Below are 23,663 nucleotides of genomic sequence, written 5' to 3'. Positions count from 1 at the left end.
AAGACAGAAGAAGACATTCTATATAAAACTAATGGTTCTCTCTTATTATATGCTATTTCTTCTTGAAAATTGTTAGGCACGTAGCTCATGTTATTTGCCTGCAATTGTAAAAGGAAGTGTTCATTACCAAAATGTGTGTGTTTGTCAAACGGACTGAAATACACTGATATGTGCAGAATGCCAGACTGTGAGAACCAAGCATCCATCTTTGAGTCAGACGATGGGGAAAGTTTCGATGAGGATATTTAAGAACTGGATAATGATTATGATTTTAAAGTTTATCCTGAACATTTTATATCACTTATAATCAGTGCATATGATCAGAGATGTCTTAGAAACTATAAAGGACCCATCTTTGGTTCATAAGACAATATGTTTATCAGCAACACCTTGGGCCTAGGTAATGGCCTTATTAGTGTGGAACACCACATTTGTGTGTCTATTCTGTAATTTTATGCCCCACAACAGAAGATTGTGTTTCATTTTCACCTTTGACTCATTCATCAGATTGCACATGATTAACCATCTTCCTACTGTCTTATTGGTTTATATTGTGTAATACAGGTTGTTTATACCTTTATATGTGCATTACTGAGTATTTAAATCCCTGAAATTCTGTATTTTTTGAGATATTACAGGGGAAAAAAACAACATTAATGTTGTTCATGAACATGCTATCATTTACCTTTGTTTGATTTTTGGAACGTATCCTTCAATAACAGGGAAAATATCATGACATTGACCAAACTACATAAATCCGTCCAAATTAGGTATTTTTTTCATTTGGGGGGGGGGGGTGGGGTAACATTGTCTGCTATACTGATCTTAATATGCAACATACAAAAAAGAAATTTAGATTTTTGGATTTCTTAATAAATTTGCTAAACACCCATGTAATTATTTTGTTCCAGAACTTTAATTTACTTTCCACAGTAAATGATAGACAAATACTTTTCTAAAGGCGGTATGATTTATCACACAGGAAATACATTGATATATGTGTCACCAATGACATACATTTCAACCAAGGTATGTTTAGGACTTTTTATTGAGAAGCAAATGATCTGAGCAAAAGGTGAGACAAATTTCAATGCTAATGTTTCACTGATAAAAAAAAATGTTGTTAAGTTGAAGTAGGATGTCTTATATTACCTTGTACTGGCCATTTTGCACAAAAGCTTATTTAAGGGTAGGCATATAAACAGGGTGATAACACAGAAAAAGCTACCACCGATACAATGCCATCACATTTTCTAACGCTAGGGTTGTATGCCTTGCCAAAAATAACTATGGGAAGTATTCTTCCCAGATGGTACCGACCAACCATACTGGCTCATGGAATATGAGGCATATCTTGGGTTACTCGCTGGGGTCTGAAGCCGCCATGTTTTTTGAACTGCTCAACCATTCTTTGACTTGGAACAAGCCACAACGATTTCTTAACAATAAAGCTTTTTATTTTTCACTCTCCTCACTCAAATTATTGAAATCTACGAATCGCTGGAAACATTGCAATGCTTATAAATGCCCAGAGACGTCAGTGTCCGTGGCTTTATTTCATTTCCGCACATGACGTAACCTTGAGAATCTCTTAAACTCAGCCGAATTACAAATTGTAAGCTCCAGAATTGAACTTAGCAGTAGTTCCGACTACTAAAAAGTGTTCATTTGTCCAATTCGGACATATTTGATATCATCATATTTACGAATCGCTGGATACATTGCAATGCTTACAAATGCCCTCAGACACCAGCGTTCATGGCTTTATTTCATTTCCGCACATGACATAACCTTGAGAATATCTGAAACTAAGCCAAATTACAAAATGTAAGCTTCATAATTGAACTTAGCAGCGGTTTTGACTGCTAAAAAGTGTTCATTTGTCCAACTTGGACATATTTGATATCATATTTACGAATCACTGGATACATTGCAATGCTTAGAAATGCCTGGAAACGCCAGCGTTTGTGGCTTTATTTCATTTCCGCATGACGTAACCTCGATAATCTCTTAAAGTAAGCTGAATTACAAAATTTAAGCTCCAGAATTGAACGTTACAGCAGTTTAGACTGCTAAAAAAAACAAGTGTTCATTTGTCCAATTCGGACATAGTTTAGACATTCGGACTTAGCTATCACCTGCAAACCATTTAATTGGGGTGCTTGCTTGAGTGCTTAAGCCGCTTGCTGAGCACCCTACAATTGACAGCGATACAGTTGTTGTCCCAATTGGGATGTACTGTCGGCAGTTGTGACAACGTATAGTTACATATATGGGTATTTTGGATGTATAATTTCGGGACTCTCCGTGTGCATGTGTGTGTATGCCTGCATGCTTGGTTATGGGCACTGTGGTGGCAAAGTTTCATCCCATGTCTTGGAGATTTGAATTTTTAACCTCAGCAGCATATGAGCATCACGGCTTCCTTTGTCCTCCTTTGTTGTTTCTGAAGCAATTGGTTATTTTATATGACTCAGTGCAGTGCTTTATAAAGGTTATCTGGTTTCTCTTTGTGAGTTTCAAAGCAAAATACATTTGAAAACACCTGATTTCTGAGCCATTTGCCATATTAACATGTTTTCTCAATTACAGTGCCAAATCTTTCCTACCTATCACATGACAAGTGTGTGTATTTGCGTGTGTGTGTGTTTGTGTGTGTGTGTTTGTGTGTGTGTGTTTGTGTGTGTGTGTATTTTTAGCTTGCCTGTTCAAAGAACAGAGAGCTATAGCGACACCCCCGGCGTGAGCGTGAGCGTGAAAATGTTAAAGTTTTTGGTGCAAGTTATTTTTTCCTTTCTAATGTTTTTATCTATCACACTATTTTTTATACACCCGATATATATATATATATATATATATATATATATATATATATATATATATATATATATATATATATATATATATATATATATATATATATATATATCGGGGCGTATTATGTGATACCGGTCGTCCGTCCGTCCGTCCGTCCGTCTGTCTGTCTGTCTGTCTGTCTGTCTGTCTGTCTGTCTGCCCGTCCGTCCGTTTCTGTCCGCACTCTAACTCCCAAAGTTTTCAACTTTCACGTTTCATATTTGGTACATAGGTACAGACTCTGGAAACGGTGTGTCGTGAGATACGGTCGTCATCTAAAGTGGTTGCCATGGCAACCAGGATGCTGTTTTCCATGTAGTAGCACAATTCTGTATATACCTACTTGTTCGGACGAATATTGTGCTCACTTGCGCTCTTGTTACTGATTACAATATACAAATACATATATTGCTTAAAAATTATTTGGATCAGACTTAACTGCAATGCTTTATAAAAAATATTAATTATTAGACTAGTCTTTTAAAAACGATAAATGTATAAACAGGCAAGCATTGGGTGTCTTTGACACCAACTCTGGTTGTGTCTAAAGCATAACATATTCTCCACTAACTCCCCTACCCCCACCCATATCTCTCGTCATCTTCTAAACACAATTTTATTTTTTTAATGAACACAGAAGTATTAGATCAAAATGGCGATGTTTATTTTATTCTTAAAAATAAATTATTCTTTGTCTATACTAAATGTTTGAGATTTTTTAATAAATCATTTGAAGGAAAAAAAAAAGATAGCTCCAGCGAACTACACCGCTGAAGTCGTTTGCATTGATCAAATTCTCCCGAAGAGTACTTGACTGAATCGGGAATTGATTTTTTTAATATTTTTTTTCGTTGCCAAATTTTAACGAAACTTGATACTGCATACTACAGGAGAATGGTGAGTAGGGTGGCCCTAAAATTTTTGCGCAATCATGTACCGTTTTGGCTGTATTTCAGGGACATACATATATACATACAAGATGAGTTTTAGTAATATATAGGTGGCAGCTTGGCTGCCAAGTAGCTATCATTTTGTTGGGGCACGACTATGCCGCTGATGCTGTGCCCCTGTACTAATACACTGGTGCTCATTTCACTGACCTGAGAAGGAATGACAGGCTGTCAACCCCACCTGGTGTTAATTCAGCAGCCAACATGGCTTGAACTCAGGATCCTAAATCCCAAGTCAGCCACCATAATATAACCATGAAGCCAACACTAGGCTTAAAACATGGCACCTGAAATCTAACCACTGGAGTGCATCATGGTCATTGGCTGCCTTACAGGTTCCCATTGACTGCCTTAGTGTTCCCATTGGCTGTCTTGGGGGAGTTCAAACATACAGAGAATTAAGTGGGGGCAACTTCCAAAGCGGAATTACGTAAATTGCATAAACGTAATTTTAAGATCTGTGACCTCCTCTCTTGAGGTTAAATCGATTTTACCTTGAATTGTCATTATTCATGCCTAAACAGTTCTGTCGTGCTGTGTGCAGGTGTTTGTGAGCTTTGCGAAACACCAACATGATGGGCAATCACTGAAGGAAAATCCCACTTTGGTAGAAGGAACGCGACCAGCGGTCGTCTCCTCCAGATCCAACAATGTGTAAGGAAGAAGGCAAAATGCCGAAGCCACACCTCCCGTTTAATTTAATAATTTATAGAGGAGACATTTATTGAGAAAGAATATAGACATTCATTTATAAAAGTCTTGTATCTGTGTATTGTATTACAATGGCAATAATGATAAAGCCTTAAAAAATTAATTCAGCAACATATAATTATCCAGATAAATATAATTAAAAGCATAATTCCAAGAAAAGAAGGAAAGGAAAACGTTTACAAAACAAGGGTTTTTGTTTCATTGTTTTTAATTTTGTTTTTTTCTTTTTACTGTATCCAGTCAAGGCTTGTGGACAACCTAGAACACTGAACGGATCAGGAAGCAACAGGACAAAAGGAACAGCAGAGAGAAAGGGAGGAAGGGGGCACCAACAGCAGGCTTGAATAATTAAATAGAGGGAGACGGACAAATAAGGAAAGTGGGGTATGGGAACCGGAAGGATGCATCGTGTGGACAAGATGGACACAGAAGCAAATTCTCAGGAAGGAAAAACTGGAAATTTGGAAGGCCATGGGCTTGGGGGTGGTTAACAGGTGTATAAAAGGTGAATTTGCCAACTCACTTTATTATTCCCTTCATTCTCTGTATTATCCCCTAAAGCAGCAAGTTTAACCAATGACGATGCCTTTACCTACCAGAAGCACTTGTGCACAGCAAACAACAGGCTTGTAATAGAGAACTTCTCACACATTTGTGATGCAACAGCCTGGACTGAGCTCTGCATTTGTCCTTCCTTTTTGTGCACCTTCCAACTTATTTAATCCCCATTTTCACAAAATGTTCAAACAGTTTTGTTTTGCTATTTGCCTGAAAGGAAAGGGTGCCATTTGCTTTGAGCAGAGACTTGTTCAAATAACCTGATTTGATGCAATTATGCTTTCTAAGCCATACCAGCACAGCATCGAGCACTTTAAAACTAAAGGAGAGAATGGCCTCCTGTGTTCATGGAATGTAATCCTTTCCTTGTGTCTTATCAAGGAGATCTGCCTTCATAGTTTACACTTTATATAATATGGGTATAAATGCAATGATATTCATTTATAATAAATTATAAAGCAGTGAAATGGTGGTTACCATGTCGTTTTCAATTAATAATATTATTATTCACTGTATGTGATTGATAAATAGTTGCCTAATTATTTAGCCATCTATGCTTCCTGCAGCTATAAACTCCAACTATAATTTTTTGCTTCAATCTGAAGGTTCTGAAAATGTAGAATTTCGAAGGTTTTGGTTACGGCCCTTCCTCAAGAGGATTGCAAAACTCATGGACGTAAGGGTTGGAGGAGGGAGGTTGTTGGAAGGGGTGTGGGAGGTCAGGTATGGGAGCATGCGCCAGAGCAGCGCGTCGCTGTGTCTACTTTCCGCCGGTACTCCAGGGTCCTCCGTCTGGCCATCCCCCAGGCAGATGCCTGGCCCATCCCCATCTCCTTGAGATGCCGATCAACCTGCTGCAACCACGAGGCACATGATCGGCCCATTGGCCTCCTCCACTCAGGAGACTCCCTCGCTGAGAGAATCTGGTGAGCAGGATCAGCGTCAGGAAAACGAGCCACATGTCCATACAGCCGCAGCTGACGCTCACAGACTATGCAGGTAACAAATCTCATTTGAGTCTCTCTCGGCAACCGCTCCTTGGACACAAAGTCCGACCAGCGATAGCCAAGGATTCTCCGAAGAGACCTGGTACCAAAGGAATTAAGTCTCTGTCTCAGATGTTTGGTAAGAGTCCAAGTCTCGCATCCATAGGGCAAGACTGGAAGCACCAAGGATGAAGACTCGGACTTTCGTCCTCCCGCACAGGTACCGGCAGCGCCACACCCCATTATCCAGTGAATCCATGACTCCCCAGGCCCGACCCAGACGTCTGTTGACCTCTGACTCACAGCCAGCAGAGACATGAATATCACTGCCAAGGTAAGTGAATCGCTCCACGATCTCAACATGCTCACCACAAACAGGCACAGACAGGACAGCAGCATCCAAGATGTCATTGAAAGCCTGGATCTTAGTTTTGACCCAGGAAACCCGAAGGGAGGGGTTACCCAGTTACCCAGCATACACAACAACATTGGCCCAAAGTTGTTGTGTTAGCTGAGTCAGGGTGGTGAAAAAGGGGGGTGGGGGTTGGGTACACAGATTTTTCTTGACTTTGTAATGGTAAGAAATTATGTGTATCTTTGGCAAGCTTTCATTTCACAATTTCTTCTCCAGCGTATTTGCAACTGTCATTACATGTAATGACTGGAAGAGTGCCAACGTCATTGGCATTTTGAAACTGGGACAACATGCTGGTGACCCTGGAAACTATTGACTTGTATCCCTGCTCTACACTCTTGGAAAGACTTCTCCTGGAATGGCTAAAGTACATCCTCGACCAAATTAACCCACGTGAACAGGAAAGTTTTAGGTGAGGCTGCAATTGCTGTGATCAGGTCTTGACACTAACCAGCCACATAGAAGCTGGAGTTCAGCACAAGCTGAAAAGAGCAGTGCCTTTTATGGATGTATCTTCCACTTACGATTCCGTTTGGAGGAAAGTCCTGCTGCTCAAACTGGCCAAGATCCTCAAGTGTAGGTTTACTATTCGGCTTGTTCGTAAAATGCTAAGCAACAGGAATTTTTTGTACATCTTGGTAACGAGACAAGCTATATGAAAACACTGAAGAATGGCATTCATCAAGGATCTGTCCTAGCTCCAGTACTTTTCAATCCTTGCAACAGCGATATCCCACCAATATCATGTAAATATATTTATACAGATGCCATCTCTGGTAAATTCAGGCTCCAAGGTTTGAAGATGCAGGTATGATCGTTGAACAAGATCTCAAGTTCAAGGAGAAATACTTCAAGTCATCATGGTGACAAAAACCAATTGCCATCAAAAAGTCGTCTGCCTTTCACCTAATAATTGAGGCATTTAACTTTGAGGCAAAACCTTGATCCATGAAGATGTCAAAATATCCCGGAGTAACACTTGATCATGGCTATTTAATGGTTAAGATGACAAGCTTTAAATCTGAATGAATGTCCTGAGTTCAAGCCCAATTTTTTGTATACATAGTCGAGGCTCATAGAAGAGCTAACACGAGTACACTGAATGGATCAGGATGCAACAGGACAAAAGGAACAGCAGAGAGAGGGGGAAATACCAACAACAGAGTTGAAGGCCATAAACAACGGAAAACAAAACAAAACAAGTTTTTTTGTTTAGTCGTTTTTATTTTTTAAAGCAATGGCAGGGAATACCGTAATGTTGAGGAGGTAGAAGCAAAACACCTTGAAATGAGGAACACTGAGACAATAATTTTCATACTTTCTATCTGAGGAAAGGCCGTATCAGGCCTTGAACAATATGAAATGAACGACACAAATAGCACAACCAACGAACGAATAAACGTGAAATATTGCACGGGATACAAACAGCAAAACTGAGATGAAGACAACATAAAACACGACAAATCTGGTTCGGACAACTCAGCTTTTCACCAGCACGTGTAAAAAAACCCTGAACCGGAAGCTGTTGTCGGGGCCGAGGCCTACAACCTCAAGGAAAGGAATCAAGTAAGTTCATACACCAGCTGTTTATTCCGTAAGATAGAAGACACTTCAGTGGACAGAAGGAAGACCCAAGCCTGCTACATGGTTGCAAGCTGAAGACAAGGTGACAGAGCTTTTCTGAGCATTTATAAACAGTTTTTACCAAGATATCAGATGGAACTTTGTTGACTTCAAATAAACCACATACATTGGTATGAGTCTGTCAAATATGTCACATACAATGGTTTTGGTTTGTTCAAAGATGCCTCATACAATGGTTGGAGTTTGTTTTCCGATACAAGGAGAGGGGTGTGTATGTGGGGGGTGGGGGGGGGTAAGAGAGAGTCATTGTTTCATTCTGCTGACATGATAACAGGTCAAGAGTCGATTTAAGATATGACGTAACAAGAGATTATTTGGACTAAAGTAAAGATCATGTGTGTATTTTGTTACAAGCTCACTCTGCATATATACCGAGCTCACTCGGCATGTTTAGTGTTACGGATTTTAGAATCCAGTCTGATGAATGCTTCCACACATCCAGGTCCTCAGACAGTTATTTCCTTCAATGCATGTTCAGATTAGCCCCATCCCCATGTCTAATGGGATCTTAAATGTGATGCGTTGAAAAGGGTAAAGGATAGATCCCCTCTTATGGGAAGCTTTTTTTCTTTCCGACAGACACGTTCACACACATTTCTTTCACGAGCTCTGAAGCCCGCTCCCATTTTTCCTCGGCAACATTCTTTCACGAGCTCTGAAGCCCGCCCCCATTTTTCCTCGGCAACATTCTTTCAGGAGCTCTGAAGCCCGCCCCCATTTTCCTCCCAACATTCTTTCACGAGCTCTGAAGCCCGCCCCCATTTTTCCTCGGCAACATTCTTTCACGAGCTCTGAAACCCACCCCCATTTTTCCTCGGCAACATTCTTTCACGAGCTCTGAAACCCGCCCCCCATTTTTCCTCAGCAGCATTCTTTTCCGGGCTCTGAAGCCCGCCCCCATTTTTCGTCGGCAACATTCTTTCATGAGCTCTGAAGCCCCCCCCATTTTCCCACGGCAACATTCTTTCAGGACCTCTGAAGCCCGCCCTCATTTTTCCTCGGCAACATTCTTTCACTAGCTCTGAAGCCCGCCCCCATTTTCCCTCGGCAACATTCTTTCAGGAGCTCTGAAGCCCGCCCCCATTTTCCTCCCAACATTCTTTCACGAGCTCTGAAGACAGCCCCCATTTTCCCTCGGCAACATTCTTTCACGAGCTCTGAAGCCCGCCCCCATTTTTCCTCGGCAACATTCTTTCACGAGCTCTGAAGCCCGCCCCCATTTGGCTCGGCAACATTCTTTCACGAGCTCTGAAGCCCGCCCCCATTTTTCCTCGGCAACATTCTTTCACGAGCTCTGAAGCCCGCCCCCATTTTTCCTCGGCAACATCCTTTTACGAGTTCTGAAGCCCGCCCCCATTTTTCTTCGGCAACATTCTTTCACGAGCTCGGAAGCCCGCCCCCATTTTTCCTCGGCAACATTCTTTCACTAGCTCTGAAGCCCGCCCCCATTTTTCCTCAGCAACATTTTTTCATGAGCTCTGAAGCCCTCCCCCGATTTTTCCTCGGCAACATTCTTTCACAAGCTCTGAAGCCCGCCCCCATTTTTCCTCGGCAACATTCTTTCACGAGCTCTTTAGCCCGCCCCCATTTTTCCTCGGCAACATTCTTTCACGAGCTCTGAAGCCCGCCCCCATTTTTCGTCGGCAACATTCTTTCATGAGCTCTGAAGCCCCCCCCATTTTCCCTCGGCAACATTCTTTCACTAGCTCTGAAGCCCCCCCCATTTTTCCTCGGCAACATTCTTTCACGAGCTCTGAAGCCCCCCCCATTTTTCCTCGGCAACATTCTTTCACTAGCTCTGAAGCCCGCCCCCATTTTTCCTCGGCAACATTCTTTCACGAGCTCTGAAGCCTGCCCCCATTTTTCCTCGGCAACATTCTTTCACGAGCTCTTGGCCCGCCCCCATTTTTCCTCGGCAACATTCTTTCACGAGCTCTGAAGCCCGCCCCCATTTTCCCTCGGCAACATTCTTTCAGGAGCTCTGAAGCCCGCCCCCATTTTCCTCCCAACATTCTTTCACGAGCTCTGAAGACAGCCCCCATTTTCCCTCGGCAACATTCTTTCACGAGCTCTGAAGCCCGCCCCCATTTTTCCTCGGCAACATTCTTTCACGAGCTCTGAAGCCCGCCCCCATTTGGCTCGGCAACATTCTTTCACGAGCTCTGAAGCCCGCCCCATTTTTCCTCGGCAACATTCTTTCACGAGCTCTGAAGCCCCCCCCCATTTTTCCTCGGCAACATCCTTTTACGAGTTCTGAAGCCCGCCCCCATTTTTCTTCGGCAACATTCTTTCACGAGCTCGGAAGCCCGCCCCATTTTTCCTCGGCAACATTCTTTCACTAGCTCTGAAGCCCGCCCCATTTTTCCTCAGCAACATTTTTTCATGAGCTCTGAAGCCCCCCCCGATTTTTCCTCGGCAACATTCTTTCACAAGCTCTGAAGCCCGCCCCCATTTTTCCTCGGCAACATTCTTTCACGAGCTCTTTAGCCCGCCCCCATTTTTCCTCGGCAACATTCTTTCACGAGCTCTGAAGCCCGCCCCCATTTTCCCTCGGCAACATTCTTTCACGAGCTCTGAAGCCCGCCCCATTTTTCCTCGGCAACATTCTTTCACGAGCTCTGAAACCCCCCCCCCCCATTTTTCCTCGGCAACATTCTTTCACGAGCTCTGAAACCCCCATTTTTCCTCGGCAACATTCTTTTCCGGGCTCTGAAGCCCCCCCCATTTTTCCTCGGCAACATTCTTTCACTAGGTCTGAAGCCCCACCCCCATTTTTCCTCGGCAACATTCTTTCACGAGCTCTGAAGTCCGCCCCCATTTTTCTTCGGCAACATTCTTTCACGAGCTCTGAAGCCCGCCCCCATTTTCCCTCGGCAACATTCTTTCAAGAGCTCTGAAGCCTGCCCCCATTTTCCCTCGGCAACATTCTTTCACGAGCTCTGAAGCCCGCCCCCATTTTTCCTCGGCAACATTGTTTCACGAGCTCTGAAACCCCCCCCATTTTTCCTCGGCAACATTCTTTTCCGGGCTCTGAAGCCCGCCCCCATTTTTCGTCGGCAACATTCTTTCACGAGCTCTGAAGCCCGCCCCCATTTTTCCTCAGCAACATTCTTTCAGGAGTTCTGAAGCCCCCCCCATTTTTCCTCGGCAACATTCTTTCACGAGCTCTGAAGTCCGCCCCCATTTTTCTTCGGCAACATTCTTTCACGAGCTCTGAAGCCCCCCCATTTTTCCTCGGCAACATTCTTTCACAAGCTCTGAAACCCCCCATTTTTCCTCGGCAACATTCTTTCACGAGCTCTGAAACCCCCCATTTTTCCTCGGCAACATTCTTTTCCGGGCTCTGAAGCCCGCCCCATTTTTCCCCAGCAACATTCTTCCACGAGCTCTGAAGCCCCCCATTTTTCCCCAGCAAAATTCTTCCACGAGCTCTGAAGCCCCCCCCATTTTTCCTCGGCAACATCCTTTTACGAGTTCTGAAGCCCGCCCCATTTTTCTTCGGCAACATTCTTTCACGAGCTCTGAAGCCCGCCCCCATTTTCCTCGGCAACATTCTTTCACTAGCTCTGAAGCCCGCCCCCATTTTTCCTCAGCAACATTTTTTCATGAGCTCTGAAGCCCCCCCCCCGCTTTTTCCTCGGCAACATTCTTTCACAAGCTCTGAAGCCCGCCCACATTTTCCCTCGGCAACATTCTTTCACGAGCTCTTTAGCCCGCCCCCATTTTTCCTCGGCAACATTCTTTCACGAGCTCTGAAGCCCGCCCCCATTTTCCCTCGGCAACATTCTTTCACGAGCTCTGAAGCCCGCCCCCATTTTCCCTCGGCAACATTCTTTCACGAGCTCTGAAGCCCGCCCCCATTTTTCCTCGGCAACATTCTTTCACGAGCTCTGAAGCCCGCCCCCATTTTTCCTCGTCAACATTCTTTCACGAGCTCTGAAGCCCGCCCCCATTTGGCTCGGCTACATTCTTTCACGAGCTCTGAAGCCCGCCCCCATTTTTCCTCGGCAACATTCTTTCACGAGCTCGGAAGTCCCCCCCATTTTTCGTCGGCAACATTCTTTCACGAGCTCTGAAGCCCGCCCCCATTTTTCCCCAGCAACATTCTTCCACGAGCTCTGAAGCCCCCCATTTTTCCTCGGCACCATCCTTTTACGAGTTCTGAAGCCCACCCCCATTTTTTTCGGCAACATTCTTTCACGAGCTCTGAAGCCCGCCCCCATTTTTCTTCAGCAACATTTTTTCATGAGCTTTGAAGCCCGCCCCCATTTTTCCTCGGCAACATTCTTTCACAAGCTCTGAAGCCCGCCCCCATTTTCCCTCGGCAACATTCTTTCACGAGCTCTTTAGCCCGCCCCCATTTTTCCTCGGCAACATTCTTTCACGAGCTCTGAAGCCCGCCCCCATTTTCCCTCGGCAACATTCTTTCAAGAGCTCTGAAGCCTGCCCCCATTTTCCCTCGGCAACATTCTTTCACGAGCTCTGAAGCCCGCCCCCATTTTTCCTCGGCAACATTCTTTCACAAGCTCTGAAACCGCCCCCCATTTTTCCTCGGCAACATTCTTTCAAGAGCTCTGAAACCCCCCCATTTTTCCTCGGCAACATTCTTTTCCGGGCTCTGAAGCCCGCCCCCATTTTTCGTCGGCAACATTCTTTCATGAGCTCTGAAGCCCCCTCCCCATTTTTCTTCGGCAACATTCTTTCACGAGCTCGGAAGCCCGCCCACATTTTCCCTCGGCAACATTCTTTCACGAGCTCTTTAGCCCGCCCCCATTTTTCCTCGGCAACATTCTTTCACGAGCTCTGAAGCCCGCCCCCATTTTCCCTCGGCAACATTCTTTCACGAGCTCTGAAGCCCGCCCCCATTTTCCCTCGGCAACATTCTTTCACGAGCTCTGAAGCCCGCCCCCATTTTCCCTCGGCAACATTCTTTCACGAGCTCTGAAGCCCGCCCCCATTTTTCCTCGTCAACATTCTTTCACGAGCTCTGAAGCCCGCCCCCATTTGGCTCGGCTACATTCTTTCACGAGCTCTGAAGCCCGCCCCCATTTTTCCTCGGCAACATTCTTTCACGAGCTCGGAAGCCCCCCCCCATTTTTCGTCGGCAACATTCTTTCACGAGCTCTGAAGCCCGCCCCCATTTTTCCCCAGCAACATTCTTCCACGAGCTCTGAAGCCCCCCCCCATTTTTCCTCGGCAACATCCTTTTACGAGTTGTGAAGCCCATCCCCATTTTTCTTCGGCAACATTCTTTCACGAGCTCTGAAGCCCGCCCCCATTTTTCTTCAGCAACATTCTTTCATGAGCTCTGAAGCCCCCCCCCCATTTTTCTTCGGCAACATTCTTTCACGAGCTCGGAAGCCCGCCCCCATTTTTCCTCGGCAACATTCTTTCACGAGCTCTGAAGCCCGCCCCCATTTTTCCTCGGCAACATTCTTTCACGAGCTCGGAAGCCCGCCCCATTTTTCGTCGGCAACATTCTTTCACGAGCTCTGAAGCCCACCCCCATTTTTCCCCAGCAACATTCTTCCACGAGCTCTGAAGCCCCCCCATTTTTCCTCGGCAACATCCTTTTACGAGTTCTGAAGCCCGCCCCCATTTTTCTTCGGCAACATTCTTTCACGAGCTCTGAAGCCCGCCCCCATTTTTCTTCGGCAACATTCTTTCACGAGCTCGGAAGCCCGCCCCCATTTTTCCTCGGCAACATTCTTTCACTAGCTCTGAAGCCCGCCCCCATTTTTCCTCAGCAACATTTTTTCATGAGCTCTGAAGCCCGCCCCCATTTTTCCTCGGCAACATTCTTTCACAAGCTCTGAAGCCCGCCCCCATTTTTCCTCGGCAACATTCTTTCACGAGCTCTTTAGCCCGCCCCATTTTTCCTCGGCAACATTCTTTCACGAGCTCTGAAGCCCGCCCCCATTTTCCCTCGGCAACATTCTTTCAAGAGCTCTGAAGCCTGCCCCCATTTTCCCTCGGCAACATTCTTTCACGAGCTCTGAAGCCCGCCCCCATTTTTCCTCGGCAACATTCTTTCACAAGCTCTGAAACCCCCCCCCCCATTTTTCCTCGGCAACATTCTTTCACGAGCTCTGAAAACTCCCCATTTTTCCTCGGCAACATTCTTTTCCGTGCTCTGAAGCCCGCCCCCATTTTTCGTCGGCAACATTCTTTCATGACCTCTGAAGCCCCCCCCCCATTTTTCCTCGGCAACATCCTTTTACGAGTTCTGAAGCGGGCCCCCATTTTTCTTCGGCAACATTCTTTCACGAGCTCTGAAGCCCGCCCCCATTTTTCTTCGGCAACATTCTTTCACGAGCTCGGAAGCCCGCCCCCATTTTTCCTCGGCAACATTCTTTCACTAGCTCTGAAGCCCGCCCCCATTTTTCCTCAGCAACATTTTTTCATGAGCTCTGAAGCCCCCCCCCCGATTTTTCCTCGGCAACATTCTTTCACAAGCTCTGAAGCCCGCCCCCATTTTCCCTCGGCAACATTCTTTCACGAGCTCTTTAGCCCGCCCCCATTTTTCCTCGGCAACATTCTTTCACGAGCTCTGAAGCCCGCCCCCATTTTCCCTCGGCAACATTCTTTCAAGAGCTCTGAAGCCTGCCCCCATTTTCCCTCGGCAACATTCTTTCACGAGCTCTGAAGCCCGCCCCCATTTTTCCTCAGCAACATTCTTTCACTAGCTCTGAAGCCCCCCCCCATTTTTCCTCGGCAACATTCTTTCACGAGCTCTGAAGTCCGCCCCCATTTTCCCTCGGCAACATTCTTTCACGAGCTCTGAAGCCCGCCCCCATTTTTCCTCGGCGACATTCTTTCACGAGCTCTGAAACCCCCCCCCCCATTTTTCCTCGGCAACATTCTTTCACGAGCTCTGAAACCCCCCATTTTTCCTTGGCAACATTCTTTTCCGGGCTCTGAAGCCCGCCCCATTTTTCCCCAGCAACATTCTTCCACGAGCTCTGAAGCCCCCCCCATTTTTCCCCAGCAACATTCTTCCACGAGCTCTGAAGCCCCCCCATTTTTCCACGGCAACATCCTTTTACGAGTTCTGAAGCCCGCCCCCATTTTTCTTCGGCAACATTCTTTCACGAGCTCGGAAGCCCGCCCCCATTTTTCCTCGGCAACAATCTTTCACTAGCTCTGAAGCCCGCCCCCATTTTTCCTCAGCAACATTCTTTCAAGAGCTCTGAAGCCTGCCCCCATTTTCCCTCGGCAACATTCTTTCACTAGCACTGAAGCCCGCCCCCATTTTTCCTCGGCAACAATCTTTCACTAGCTCTGAAGCCCGCCCCCATTTTTCCTCAGCAACATTCTTTCAAGAGCTCTGAAGCCTGCCCCCATTTTCCCTCAGCAACATTCTTTCACGAGCTCTGAAGCCTGCCCCCATTTTCCCTCAGCAACATTCTTTCAAGAGCTCTGAAGCCTGCCCCCATTTTCCCTCGGCAACATTCTTTCAAGAGCTCTGAAGCCTGCCCCCATTTTCCCTCGGCAACATTCTTTCACGAGCTCTGAAGCCCGCCCCCATTTTTCCTCGGCAACATTCTTTCACGACCTCTGAAACCCGCCCCCATTTTTCCTCTGCGACATTCTTTCACGAGCTCTGAAACCCCCCCCATTTTTCCTCGGCAACATTCTTTTCCGGGCTCTGAAGCCCGCCCCCATTTTTCGTCGGCAACATTCTTTCACGACCTCTGAAACCCGCCCCCATTTTTCCTCGGCAACATTCTTTCACGACCTCTGAAACCCGCCCCCATTTTTCCTCGGCAACATTCTTTCATTCAACTAAAAACTTCAACATTTTCACGCTGACGCTCATGCCGGGGGTATTGCTGTCGCTCTTTGTTCTTCGGACAGGCGAGCTAAAAAAACACCTCACTGCCACATTATTAAAAACACCTCACTTCCACATTATTAAAAACACCTCACTTCCACATTATTAAAAACACCTCACTGCCACATTATTACAAACCCCTCACTGCCACATTATTAAAAACACCTCACTGCCACATTATTAAAAACACCTCACTTCCACATTATTACAAACACCTCACTGCCACATTATTAAAAACACCTCACTGCCACATTATTAAAAACACCTCACTGCCACATTATTAAAAACACCTCACTGCCACATTATTATTGAAAACACCTCGCTGCCATGGTATTAAAAACACCTCACTGCCACATTATTAAAAACACCTCACTGCCACGGTATAAAAAAGACCTCACTGTCATGGTATTAAAAACACCTCACAGTCATTGTACTAAAAACACCTCACTTCCACATTATAAAAAACACCGCACTGCCACATTATAAAAAACACCTCACTGCCACTTTATTAAAAACACCTCACTGCCATGTTATTAAAAACACCTCACTACCACATTATTAAAAACACCTCACTGCCATGTTATTAAAAACACCTCACTTCCACATTATAAAAAACACCTCACTTCCACATTATAAAAAACACCTCACTGCCACATTATTAAAAACACCTCACTGCCACATTATTAAAAACACCTCACTGCCACGGTATGAAAAAGACCTCACTGCCATGGTATTAAAAACACCTCACTGCCATAGTATTAAAACACCTCACTTCCACATTATAAAAAACACCTCACTGCCACATGATAAAAAACACCTCACTGCCACATTATTAAAATCACCTCACTGCCACATTATTAAAAACACCTCACTGCCACATTATAAAAAACACCTCACTGCCACATTATTAAAAACACCTCACTGCCACATTATTAAAAACACCTCACTGCCACATTATTAAAAACACCTCACTGCCTCGGTATGAAAAAGACCTCACTGCCATGGTATTAAAAACACCTCACTGCCACATTATTAAAAACACCTCACTGCCACGGTATGAAAAAGACATCACTGCCATGGTATTAAAAACACCTCACCGCCATATTATTAAAACACCTCACTTCCACATTATAAAAAAACACCTCACTGCCACATTATTAAAAACACCTCACTGCCATGTTATTAAAAACACCTCACTGCCACATTATTAAAAACATCTCACTTCCACATTATAAAAAACACCTCACTGCCATGTTATTAAAACACCTCACTTCCACATTATAAAAAACACCTCACTGCCATGTTATTAAAACACCTCACTTCCACATTATTAAAAACACCTCACTGCCACGGTGTGAAAAAGACCTCACTGCCATGGTATTAAAAACACCTCACTGCCATAGTATTAAAACACCTCACTTCCACATGATAAAAAACACCTCACTTCCACATTATAAAAAACACCTCACTACCACATTATAAAAAACACCTCACTGCCACATTATTAAAAACACCTCACTGCCACATTATTAAAAACACCTCACTGCCACATGATAAAAAACACCTCACTGCAACATTGTTAAAATCACCTCACTGCCACATTATTAAAAACACCTCACTGCAACATTATTAAAAACACCTCACTTCCACATTATTAAAAACACCTCACTGTCATGGTATTAAAAACACCTCACTGTCATTGTACTAAAAACACCTCACTACCATGGTATTAAAAACATCTCACTGCGATGGTACAAAAGACTTCACTGCCATGGTATTAAAAACACCTCACTGCCATGGTATTAAAAACATCTCACTGCCATGGTATTAAAAACACTTCACTGCCATGGTATTAAAAACATCTCACTGCCATGGTAATAAAAACACCTCACTGCCATGGTATTAAAAACATCTCACTGCCATGGTATTAAAAACACCTCACTGTTGTACTAAAAACACCTCACTACCATGGTATTAAAAACATCTCACTGCCATGGTATTAAAAACACCTCACTGTTATTGTACTAAAAACACCTCACTACCATGGTATTAAAAACATCTCACTGCCATGGTATAAAAAGACTTCACTGCCATGGTATTAAAAACACCTCACTTCCACATTATTAAAAACACCTCACTGCTACGGTATGAAAAAGACCTCACTGCCATGGTATTAAAAACACCTCACTGCCATATTATTAAAACACCTCACTTCCACATTATAAAAAACACCTCACTTCCACATTATTAAAAACACCTCACTGCAACATTATTAAAAACACCTCACTGCCACATTATTAAAAACACCTCACTGTCATGGTATTAAAAACACCTCACTGCCATGGTATTAAAAACACCTCACTGCCATGGTATTAAAAACCCCTCACTGCCACATTATTAAAAACACCTCACTACCATGGTATTAAAAACATCTCACTGCCATGGTATTAAAAACACCTCACTGTTATTGTACTAAAAACACCTCACTACCATGGTATTAAAAACATCTCACTGCCATGGTATAAAAAGACTTCACTGCCATGGTATTAAAAACACCTCACTGCCATGGTATTAAAAACACCTCACTGCCATGGTATTAAAAACCCCTCACTGCCACATTATTAAAAACACCTCACTGCCATGGTATTAAAAACACCTCACTGCCATAGTATTAAAACACCTCACTTTCAAATTATAAAAAACACCTCACTTCCACATTATAAAAACACCTCACTGCCACATTATAAAAAACACCTCACTGCAACATTGTTAAAAACACCTCACTGCCACATTATTAAAAACACCTCACTGCCACATGATAAAAAACACCTCACTGCCACATTATTAAAATCACCTCACTGCCACATTATTAAAAACACCTCACTGCAACATTATTAAAAACACCTCACTTCCACATTATTAAAAACACCTCACTGTCATGGTATTAAAAACACCTCACTGTCATTGTACTAAAAACACCTCACTACCATGGTATTAAAAACATCTCACTGCTATGGTATAAAAAGACTTCACTGCCATGGTATTAAAAACACTTCACTGCCATGGTATTAAAAACATCTCACTGCCATGGTATTAAAAACACTTCACTGCCATGGTATTAAAAACACCTCACTGCCATGGTATTAAAAACACTTCACTGCCATGGTATTAAAAACACTTCACTGCCATGGTATTAAAAACATCTCACTGCCATGGTATTAAAAACACCTCACTGCCATGGTATTAAAAACATCTCACTGCCATGGTATTAAAAACACCTCACTGTTGTACTAAAAACACCTCACTACCATGGTATTAAAAACATCTCACTGCCATGGTATTAAAAACACCTCACTGTTATTGTACTAAAAACACCTCACTACCATGGTATTAAAAACATCTCACTGCCATGGTATAAAAAGACTTCACTGCCATGGTATTAAAAACACCTCACTTCCACATTATTAAAAACACCTCACTGCCACGGTATTAAAAACACCTCACTGCCATGGTATTAAAAACATCTCACTGCCATGGTATTAAAAACACCTCACTGTTATTGTACTAAAAACACCTCACTACCATGGTATTAAAAACATCTCACTGCCATGGTATAAAAAGACTTCACTGCCATGGTATTAAAAACACCTCACTTCCACATTATTAAAAACACCTCACTTCCACATTATTAAAAACACCTCACTGCTACGGTATTAAAAACACCTCACTGCCATGGTATTAAAAACACCTCACTTCCATGGTATTAAAAACCCCTCACTGCCACATTATTAAAAACACCTCACTGCCATGGTATTACAAACACCTCACTGCCACGGTGTGAAAAAGACCTCACTGCCATGGTATTAAAAACACCTCACTGCCATAGTATTAAAACACCTCACTTCCACATTATAAAAAACACCTCACTTCCACATTATAAAAAACACCTCACTGCCACATTATAAAAAACACCTCACTGCAACATTGTTAAAAACACCTCACTGCCACATTATTAAAAACACCTCACTGCCACATGATAAAAAACACTTCACTGCCACATTATTAAAATCACCTCACTGCCACATTATTAAAAACAAGTCACTGCAACATTATTAAAACACCTCACTTCCACATTATTAAAAACACCTCACTGTCATGGTATTAAAAACACCTCACTGTCATTGTACTAAAAACACCTCACTACCATGGTATTAAAAACATCTCACTGCTATGGTATAAAAAGACTTCACTGCCATGGTATTAAAAACACCTCACTGCCATGGTATTAAAAACACTTCACTGCCATGGTATTAAAAACATCTCACTGCCATGGTATTAAAAACACCTCACTGTTGTACTAAAAACACCTCACTACCATGGTATTAAAAACATCTCACTGCCATGGTATTAAAAACACCTCACAGTTATTGTGCTAAAAACACCTCACTACCATGGTATTAAAAACATCTCACTGCCATGGTATAAAAAGACTTCACTGCCATGGTATTAAAAACACCTCACTTCCACATTATTAAAAACACCTCACTGCTACGGTATGAAAAAGACCTCACTGCCATGGTATTAAAAACACCTCACTGCCATATTATTAAAACACCTCACTTCCACATTATAAAAAACACCTCACTTCCACATTATTAAAAACACCTCACTGCAACATTATTAAAAACACCTCACTTCCACATTATTAAAAACACCTCACTATCATGGTATTAAAAACACCTCACTGCCATGGTATTAAAAACACCTCACTGCCATGGTATTAAAAACCCCTCACTGCCACATTATTAAAAACACCTCACTGCCATGGTATTAAAAACACCTCACTACCATGGTATTAAAAACATCTCACTGCCATGGTATTAAAAACACCTCACTGTTATTGTACTAAAAACACCTCACTACCATGGTATTAAAAACATCTCACTGCCATGGTATAAAAAGACTTCACTGCCATGGTATTAAAAACACCTCACTTCCACATTATTAAAAACACCTCACTTCCACATTAAAAACACCTCACTGCTACGGTATTAAAAACACCTCACTGCCATGGTATTAAAAACACCTCACTGCCACATTATTAAAAACACCTCACTGCCATGGTATTAAAAACACCTCACTACCATGGTATTAAAAACATCTCACTGCCATGGTATTAAAAACACCTCACTGTTATTGTACTAAAAACACCTCACTGCCATGGTATTAAAAACACCTCACTGCCATGGTATTAAAAACCCCTCACTGCCACATTATTAAAAACACCTCATTGCCATGGTATTAAAAACACCTCACTTCCACGGTATTAAAAGCACCTCACTGCCATGGTATTAAAAACACCTCACTGCCACATTATTAAAAACACCTCACTGCCACATTATGAAAAACACCTCACTGCCACGGTATTAAAAACATCTCACTGACATGGTATTAAAAACACCTCACTGTTATTGTACTAAAAACATCTCACTGCCATGGTATTAAAAACACTTCACTGCCATGGTATTAAAAACATCTCACTGCCATGGTATTAAAAACATCTCACTGCCATGGTATTAAAAACACCTCACTGTTGTACTAAAAACACCTCACTACCATGGTATTAAAAACATCTCACTGCCATGGTATTAAAAACACCTCACAGTTATTGTGCTAAAAACACCTCACTACCATGGTATTAAAAACATCTCACTGCCATGGTATAAAAAGACTTCACTGCCATGGTATTAAAAACACCTCACTTCCACATTATTAAAAACACCTCACTGCTACGGTATGAAAAAGACCTCACTGCCATGGTATTAAAAACACCTCACTGCCATATTATTAAAACACCTCACTTCCACATTATAAAAAACACCTCACTTCCACATTATTAAAAACACCTCACTGCAACATTATTAAAAACACCTCACTTCCACATTATTAAAAACACCTCACTATCATGGTATTAAAAACACCTCACTGCCATGGTATTAAAAACACCTCACTGCCATGGTATTAAAAACCCCTCACTGCCACATTATTAAAAACACCTCACTGCCATGGTATTAAAAACACCTCACTACCATGGTATTAAAAACATCTCACTGCCATGGTATTAAAAACACCTCACTGTTATTGTACTAAAAACACCTCACTACCATGGTATTAAAAACATCTCACTGCCATGGTATAAAAAGACTTCACTGCCATGGTATTAAAAACACCTCACTTCCACATTATTAAAAACACCTCACTTCCACATTAAAAACACCTCACTGCTACGGTATTAAAAACACCTCACTGCCATGGTATTAAAAACACCTCACTGCCACATTATTAAAAACACCTCACTGCCATGGTTTTAAAAACACCTCACTACCATGGTTTTTAAAACATCTCACTGCCATGGTATTAAAAACACCTCACTGTTATTGTACTAAAAACACCTCACTGCCATGGTATTAAAAACACCTCACTGCCATGGTATTAAAAACCCCTCACTGCCACATTATTAAAAACACCTCATTGCCATGGTATTAAAAACACCTCACTTCCACGGTATTAAAAGCACCTCACTGCCATGGTATTAAAAACACCTCACTGCCACATTATTAAAAACACCTCACTGCCACATTATGAAAAACACCTCACTGCCACGGTATTAAAAACATCTCACTGACATGGTATTAAAAACACCTCACTGTTATTGTACTAAAAACATCTCACTGCCATGGTATTAAAAACACCTCACTGCCATGGTATTAAAAACATCTCACTGCCATGGTATAAAAAGACTTCACTGCCATGGTATTAAAAACACCTCACTTTCACATTATTAAAAACACCTCACCTCCACATTATTAAAAACACCTCACTGCTACGGTATGAAAAACGCCTCACTGCCATGGTATTAAAAACACCTCACTGCCATATTATTAAAACACCTCACTTCCACATTATAAAAAACACCTCACTTCCACATTATTAAAAACACCTCACTGCAACATTATTAAAAACACCTCACTGCAACATTATTAAAAACACCTCACTGCGACATTATTAAAAACACCTCACTGTCATGGTATTAAAAACACCTCACTGCCATGGTATTAAAAACACCTCACTGCCATGGTATTAAAAACCCCTCACTGCCACATTATTAAAAACACCTCACTGCCATGGTATTAAAAACACCTCACTACCATGGTATTAAAAACATCTCACTGCCATGGTATTAAAAACACCTCACTGTTATTGTACTAAAAACACCTCACTACCATGGTATTAAAAACATCTCACTGCCATGGTATAAAAAGACTTCACTGCCATGGTATTAAAAACACCTCACTTCCACATTATTAAAAACACCTCACTTCCACATTATTAAAAACACCTCACTGCTACGGTATTAAAAACACCTCACTGCCATGGTGTTAAAAACCCCTCACTGCCATGGTATTAAAAACCCCTCACTGCCACATTATTAAAAACACCTCACTGGCATGGTATTAAAAACCCCTCACTGCCACATTATTAAAAACACCTCACTGCCATGGTATTAAAAACACCTCACTGCCATGGTATTAAAAACACCTCACTGCCATGGTATTAAAAACACCTCACTGCCATGGTATTAAAAACACCTCACTGCCACATTATTAAAAACACCTCACTTCCACATTATGAAAAACACCTCACTGCCA

At 42.8% G+C, this 23,663-nt stretch overlaps 1 protein-coding gene across 1 annotated transcript in view; it reads left to right on the top strand.

Moving 5' to 3' along the window:
- The window catches only part of LOC147024132 (phospholipid-transporting ATPase ABCA1-like), a 315,313-nt gene that overhangs the window by 277,628 nt on the left and 14,022 nt on the right, over positions 1-23,663 (top strand). Inside the window, exon 48 of the mRNA XM_085883724.1 lies at positions 4,351-4,460. Coding sequence (XP_085739850.1) covers positions 4,351-4,460 — 110 coding nt within the window. The remainder of the gene's footprint in view (positions 1-4,350; positions 4,461-23,663) is intronic.

Source organism: Eptatretus burgeri, chromosome 6 (assembly GCF_056783735.1).
Source record: "Eptatretus burgeri isolate ZD-2024b chromosome 6, Ebu_testis_v1, whole genome shotgun sequence".
Classification (NCBI taxonomy): domain Eukaryota; kingdom Metazoa; phylum Chordata; class Myxini; order Myxiniformes; family Myxinidae; genus Eptatretus; species Eptatretus burgeri.
Note: the sequence above shows the minus strand (reverse complement) of the source record. Positions and strands in the feature narration are given on the sequence as shown.